Below are 7,107 nucleotides of genomic sequence, written 5' to 3'. Positions count from 1 at the left end.
CAATTTAATACATTTCAGATAAAAACCTGAATTCGATATTTTAATATTCACAAACATCATTGGTTCTTTATCCTGCATCTTATACTTTTGTGTCTTTATCTTATCCTATCCTCTAAATGGACATGCATGTGAGATTTCACATTATTCTCCATTGTCACGAGCAATCTTAACGAACAACAACGCTGCAATGGCAGCTGTTAAAAATATAACTTTTTTGAATTCATTTCTGAAAATTTTGAAATTTTTGTTTATATTTTATCGAAAAAATATAATTACAATTTTCAAATACATTCTAAACAAATATTCACTATTAAATCAAATGCATTTAACATGTTTCTGGCTCACCTCCAATTTAATATATCGCTTCATTTCAATGCACTCCTGATATAGATCTCTTTCAAGATTAACGTAATCGTACAAACAAACTTAATAAAAATAATAAGTGGCATGGGAGCTTTATGCACTATAGATTCAAGGGTTATCATACCGACCTTCTATGCACTGTGGTATACACATACACAGGACCATTAAAGTTGTATTATTTTAGTTATAAATAATAATAATAAGAAATTATTCTGTATGCAGATCAAGAACATGCAGAGGTTGCTAAGTCGATGCACAATGAAAACAACAATTCCACTCGATGACATCAATGATAAGTGCCGTTGCAGTATTGTCGTTGTACATCAGTAGGGTATTCTTCACTTCCCATTCTCTGAAATTCGATGGCCAAGATTACACATAATCTTTTGAAATAATTTTCAATATCATTTTATAAATCAAATGGTATTTTTTACATATTATTTTCAAACCATAAATTTTTTTCAATACGCTTACTATCATTTAAAAATTAATCTCAAATATAATTTAATTTTTTTTATTTTTTTTTTTTTCTCAGAAAGAAAAGCTTTAATATTTATATTGAGGCAATATATACAGCATATGCATGATAAGATCACATGAAGCATCCGTCTGTCCAGAAGAGACAGGAAGGCTTCTGGGATAAAAGGATGAGCAGATGCATCCCATTAAAGGAAAAGGATTAGTCCATCATTGTCTCATGGAAAAACATCAGGGAGAAACATCAGGAGGGCGAAAGAAGCCCATACAAAACTGCAAAAACAAAAATATAAGCACTATGACCTTCAGCAATTCTACTGTCCAGCATTGGAAGGATGAAAAGCTAAGACTGATGATAAGACATAGTTGAAAGATAAAGAAGAATTCTCAAAAACTTTTAAGTTCTTCCATTTCCATATACTCCAGATGGTTATCGAGAGGATTAGGCGATTGAGAAGATGTTGATGACCCCACCAATGAAAAGCTGCATCCACAGAAGAGAAGTTAGGGATCTGAATGGAATAAATCATTGCTAGTTCATACCAGATATGTATGGAAGTCCTGCAGGAGAAGAACATATGGAAATTTGTTTCCTCATCCATCTTGCATAGAACGCATCTGCTGGGACCATACCAAGCTCGTTTCCTTAAGTTTTCCCAAGTCAGATTCTTGTTATAAAAAACGAGCCAAGAGAAAATGATCACTTTTAGGGGGCACGCGAGCTTCCACCATATCAGTGGGAAAATCTTTCTGGCCGGGGGTATTTTTTTGTGGATGAGGTCCAAGTAAATATCTTTGACAGTTGCTGTAGAGGATGGAATCGACCAAACCATGTGATCATCATCAGTCGCAGCTCGCTTCAAGCCCACCTGTTCAATAGATAATTTGAGAGAATCCCATAAAGAAGATAAAGCCTGTGGGATGCCGAGATCTTCTGCATTCTTGATGATAGGGAAGAGGCCATTCCATTGATCAATGATCCTGTTCCACGTAAAAAAACCAGATCTGTGAAGATAAAACAGAAGAGGGTCTGGAAGCTGTAGAGGACCTTTGACATCAGCTAGAGGGTCGAGGCCGATAAAGATCTTGGAGCCAGAGAAAATCCTCCATTTAAGGTTGCATAAGAAGTAATGTTCTATTCTCCTGAAACTTAGCCATATGGCTGAACCCTGTTTGATGCCGATAGCTCCAGACCTGTACCAGAACTCCACAGTTCTCCCTTTTTGATATTTATGGCGAATAATGGCACTCCATGGATTAGAGTGGAAACAGCCTCTCCAAAGAGATTTGCAAAGAAGGGCTTCAAATTTTTTGGCATCGAGATGAGATCCCATTTAGATAGATGAATCTTGTTCCTTTTCACATTGGCCTTCTACAACACTTCCTTTCTCATTTTAAAACATCCCATGCAAATATAACTTATAATTATTTATAGTTGCCCAACACGATCGCCTTCTAATTTTAAGACACCCTATAAAAATACATCTTAAATTTAAAAATGTTTTATAGAACCAATTGTCTTCCTAGTCAAGAAGGTTATCACCCCTTGTTAATAGTTATTATGATAGGAATTTCCATTAAAACGATGTTGGAAGTTTAACCTACAAATTGATTATAAAATCAATCTTATTCTAAGTGAAATAACATTGTTTTCACACATTATTTCTAAATTAAGAAACTACTACTATTATTTAAAATTTAATGTTAATTATTATTATTCATAATTGTCTAGCACTACACGAGTTTCAAAATACTATAAGGTGGTAAGAGGGAGGGGTATTTTATGGTCCAGAGGAAGACTATGTGTTCAGGGATTCATGGGGTTTTGGACATACCACAAATAATCCATCAAAGATATATGATCTCTATTAGAGACTTTTGTTAACCAAAAAAGATTAAGTGGACAAACTTACAGTGATGGGAGATTCACTCCTAATCTTGCATCATCTAGACAAGGGCTTCTTTCTAAAAGAGAAATTTACAGAAAACATCATGAAAATTTCCCAAGATATCTCATCCAAAGCATATTTCCATGTAATATGAGACTTCAATAAGCAAAAAGTATGCTAACTAAGGGTATAAATTGAAAATATGTGAATTAAAAATTAATGGCCAAATCAAACTTGCTATAATACCTTAACAATAGATAAATCTACTAAAAAAATTCCTTAGTAATATTGTGTTGTAAATTTTGTATTTTGCTAAAAAAAATTGTAAGGTATTCACTTACAAAATATACCCAAATAAATATAAGAAAATCATATATTTTTATTAAAAAAACAATTAAATAATTTTGATAAATTAACTCTAATTTCTAATATATTTAATCATAATATAAACCAAAAAAATATATAGTACAAATACTCTTTCCCATTACCAACAAACTAAATCTAAATGGTACAAAACCGTCATGGCTCTAATTCTAACATATACTATGCAAATCCATCCAAAAATTTAAAACATATATCGAGAAAAACATCATGATCATGAAAAAATTATTATGAATGCGTGAATGTCAAAATCATTCACTATCAACTAACTAACGTCATTCCACCATGTGCCTTATGTGACATTATTGGCCATGCAACCAATAAATATCTAGTCCTAAAATGAAAGGAACGAAGTAGCTTGTGGGCATCTGATTCGCATCTGATTGAAAAGAAGTGAACTAAAATTTTATGGCTAAATCATGCATGCTATAATATCTTAATAGTGGATAAAATCTATCAAAAAATTCTTAATATCTTAATAGTGGATAAAATCTATCAAAAAATTCTTTTGTAATGTTATGTATTGCAAATTTTGGGCATCTGATTGAAAAGAACTGAACTAAAATTTTATGGCTAAATCATGCATACTATAATATCTTAATAGTGGATAAAATCTATCAAAAAATTCTTTTGTAATGTTATGTATTGCAAATTTTGTAGTGTACTAAAATTTTATGGCTAAATCATGCATACTATAATATCTTAATAGTGGATAAAATCTATGAAAAAATTCTTTTGTAATGTTATGTATTGCAAATTTTGTATTTTAATGGGGGATTCCTAATATATTTAATATTTTTATTAAAAAAAATTGATTTTTTTGATTAATTAACTCTAATTCTTAATATATTTAATGTAAAAAAAAAAAATATAATACAAATGCTCTTCCCCATTCAAAAAAAGCTAAAATGTCCAAAACCTCCACAGTTCTCATTCTAGCCGATACGATGCAAACCCATCCTAAAATTTGAAACATATATCCAGAAAAACGTATATCCAGAAAAATATAATGATGGTGAAAAAGATTATTGTGAATACTTTTTTTTATAACACAAACAATCCCTTAAATCTCAAGGGATTTGTTCATAGTGGTCTCTGAATTTGAGGTAACACCGCCGCCGTCCTAATTTTAAGACATCCAATACAAAACATGCTAAATTTTAAGACATTTATACACAATATAATTAACATAAATTTTAAGACATTTATACACAATATAATTAACATAAAACTACAGTTATTCTTATTCCTTGATAAGATCAGGAGACATGGAGACTATTATGAATCCAAAACGACATTCACTGTCAACTAACCCACCCACCATGAGAATGAACAACAATCCCTTGGTTTGGCCTCACTGGAATAGAAAGACAAGTGCGTATACAAATATGCATTAAAAACCCAACCCGCATAAACTCCCACAAGGGACTCTACCGCAGAGCCTGGATGGCACACACATACCAAACGTTTAACATGTCTTCTTGTTCACTCGGTCTGTACCAGTGTTCCTCTTTCTTCCTCTTCTTTGCCTCCGGCCATCTCATATCACAATACCAACAACCTCTGTTGGCGTTCAGATCCCTCATCAGGGTCGCTGATCGTCGTAGAGTCCATGGCTGATTGGGATCTAGCTGCCTCCTTGTGAAACTGAATAGGCGTGACCTCTAGAATCCCTCATCCACTGGACAGAGTCTGTGTCTCTAAAGCCACATCAACGAATCTGCAGGGCTATAGATGGAGAGGAGTAAACCACACAATAAAATAATCAATTTGAGATTATCGGTTGTTCATGAAATTGTATTGATTCTATTGCTATTGTTCGAAGTTATATGATTAAATTCACTCAAAAGCGCCAAGAAAATATATGCTAATCTGAAACATGAATGACTAACAATTTCTAAATTATAATTCTAACATGACTGACACTTCCTTCCTGAATTTAAATTGTATATAAATTACCTGAAACTAAAAACTTTTGAATGTAACTTGGAGTAATTATCTCCAACATCTCTCTTCCTCTGCTGCAAGATCGTGGAGTTGCGCCAAATGACAGTCACACTCTAATCTCCATGGACTCAGAAGGATCGCCGATGCTGATGAGGGAAGCGAAATCCAACAGTGATTGTTGAATATCGTGATATGAGTGAACAAGTGACACAGAAGAGCAGGAGAACAATATACATAGAGCATCTCATCGTTCATATATATATATATAGAAGAAAAACCTCTTCGTGGATCACTTTCATATGGCATTTCATACGTACCGATGACAAGCACCGCCTCACTAACCGACTAACCTTAACTTTTCAAGGAATAAAATCTGTTCAGTAAGCGGCGGCCACTGCGATATCCAATTAATGCGCATCCTATGGAAATCAAATATTAGGTACATCTTTCTTCATGGGATTGAACGAAGAAGTTAAGAATAAAATCTGTTCAGTAAGCGGCGGCCACTGCGATATCCAATTAATGCGCATCCTATGGAAATCAAATATTAGGTACATCTTTCTTCATGGGATTGAACGAAGAAACTGTGTTGAGCAGAAAGGCGGTCGCGGCGGTAAAAAATATTGTCATAAGATTGAAAGATATTCTTGAAATAAATTTTATAAATTCAAGAATTTTACTAATAAAACTTCTTGTGCTGCTCATGATAAAGATTGATATGACATGACAGGAGATACGGATAGGAATGAGAAAATAATATCTAATATCACGAAACGAAAGGCTCCCGATGCGGGTCCCTGATATCTTGAGGTCGCGTTGGTTTATTGGTGAGACAGAGAGTTGCTACAGCAAGCAAGGTTGGGGTAACTTGTCCAAAGGCGGTTGAAGGTGGACACGTAGTTTGACATGAGCCTACGGCTATGGGAACCAGAGGGTCCAGTCCCAAAGTCAGGCATTGAGGCTGTGGCCCCGATAACTGTAAAGTACAATGACTTTGTGGGCGTTCCGATAATCTCTAGTTAAAATGGATTACGTTGATTTAACCACGAGAATTTTGTTTTTTAATTTCTCATCATATATATATATATTTTATTTATTATGAGTATTAAAATATTTTATTTATGACCAATATTAAATATTTATATTATTATTAATATTTTGAAATATCATGTATTTTTTTTATATTAAGAATTAAAGGAGTCACACATTTTTCTTTTAATATGAAGTCATTGAATTCCCCATTCAAGGTGACTCAATTGTGAAGTACGCCAACTTGGGTCAATATCTGCACTCACACAAAATAACTATGAATGTTCTGCGTGGTAACTACGTCGGGCTTTGTGGTTTGTAGCTGAAACTTCACGAATGTAGATAGGCTACTATTCCCATGGCACTAATAATAGTGAGTAGAATAGATGAAATTATGGTGCTTTGAAGGCATTTCCTGCTTCGTTCATTTAGGAGGCCTCTCTAGAGGGCAAAGTTGGCATCTTGATTAGTGGAGGAAAACCATTCTGTTTTTAGTCTGGATATACGGAGCATTTATGCATGCAATTGAGGACCAAACAATTATCTAGGCCCTGGGTCGATTGGTGAATGAAGGCTGGTTCTTTATGGTCGTCTAATGCTTGGATTTGGCTTGGAAGTGTGAGGCTCCCTTCACGACCTAGTGGTACTGTTGTTGTGCTCGTCTGTGAGGGGTTCAAAGTCAATGTTCAGGTAACTCTATCCAGAATTTCGAGATATTTAAGTATTGGTTCTCGAATCCTTGGCCTTCTAGTGGTTGGTCTGAGTGGGAAAATTCTTTATTGTTATCTGGTGTGAATTGTGGAGGCGAGGGTACTAGGTTTTGACCAATAGAGCTTAGGGCTCTAGTGTTTTTAAAATTCCTTGTTTGTAATTTCATTATTGTTTACTTGAATGGGAGTTGGGCAACGAGGGGGAATGTTTGGGCCGGTTTTTTGGGTGAGCGAGGGGTCATCTTTCTGGTTTAATTTTTCTTAGTGTGGGGATTCCTAGTTCTTTCTGGTCATGGGGGCCCATGTCCCTT

The 7,107-nt window shown here is 34.4% G+C and overlaps 1 protein-coding gene and 1 long non-coding RNA gene across 3 annotated transcripts; both read right to left on the bottom strand.

The window, feature by feature from the left end:
* Window positions 1–1,154: 1,154 nt before the first annotated feature.
* On the bottom strand, window positions 1,155–2,174 carry LOC149139260 (uncharacterized). Its single transcript, XM_089450661.1, has one exon. It carries the CDS (start codon window positions 2,172–2,174, stop codon window positions 1,155–1,157), a length of 1,020 nt encoding a protein of 339 aa, XP_089306787.1.
* Window positions 2,175–4,248: 2,074 nt separating this feature from the next.
* On the bottom strand, window positions 4,249–5,522 carry LOC149139259 (uncharacterized). Of its 2 annotated transcripts, XR_016264875.1 has the most exons (3): window positions 5,070–5,301; window positions 4,300–4,838; window positions 4,249–4,263 (listed from the first exon to the last, which is right to left on the bottom strand). It is a non-coding gene; the product is annotated as an uncharacterized LOC149139259 (long non-coding RNA). The 2 variants fall into 2 exon arrangements; XR_016264876.1 differs by lacking the exon at window positions 4,249–4,263 and having other exon boundaries at window positions 4,651–4,838; window positions 5,070–5,522.
* Between the last annotated feature and the right edge of the window lie 1,585 nt (window positions 5,523–7,107).

This window comes from Pinus tabuliformis, chromosome X (genome assembly GCF_031772625.1).
Source record: "Pinus tabuliformis cultivar Carrire ecotype Pingquan chromosome X, CPIR1, whole genome shotgun sequence".
Lineage (NCBI taxonomy): Eukaryota > Viridiplantae > Streptophyta > Pinopsida > Pinales > Pinaceae > Pinus > Pinus tabuliformis.
The sequence above is the reverse complement of the archived record's forward strand: the minus strand, read 5'-3'. Positions and strand labels throughout refer to the sequence as shown.

Coding starts and splice junctions, on each gene's coding strand:
- LOC149139260 (XM_089450661.1), bottom strand. CDS start 2,174: ATGGGATCTCATCTCGATGCCAAAAAATTTGAAGCCCTTCTTTGCAAA.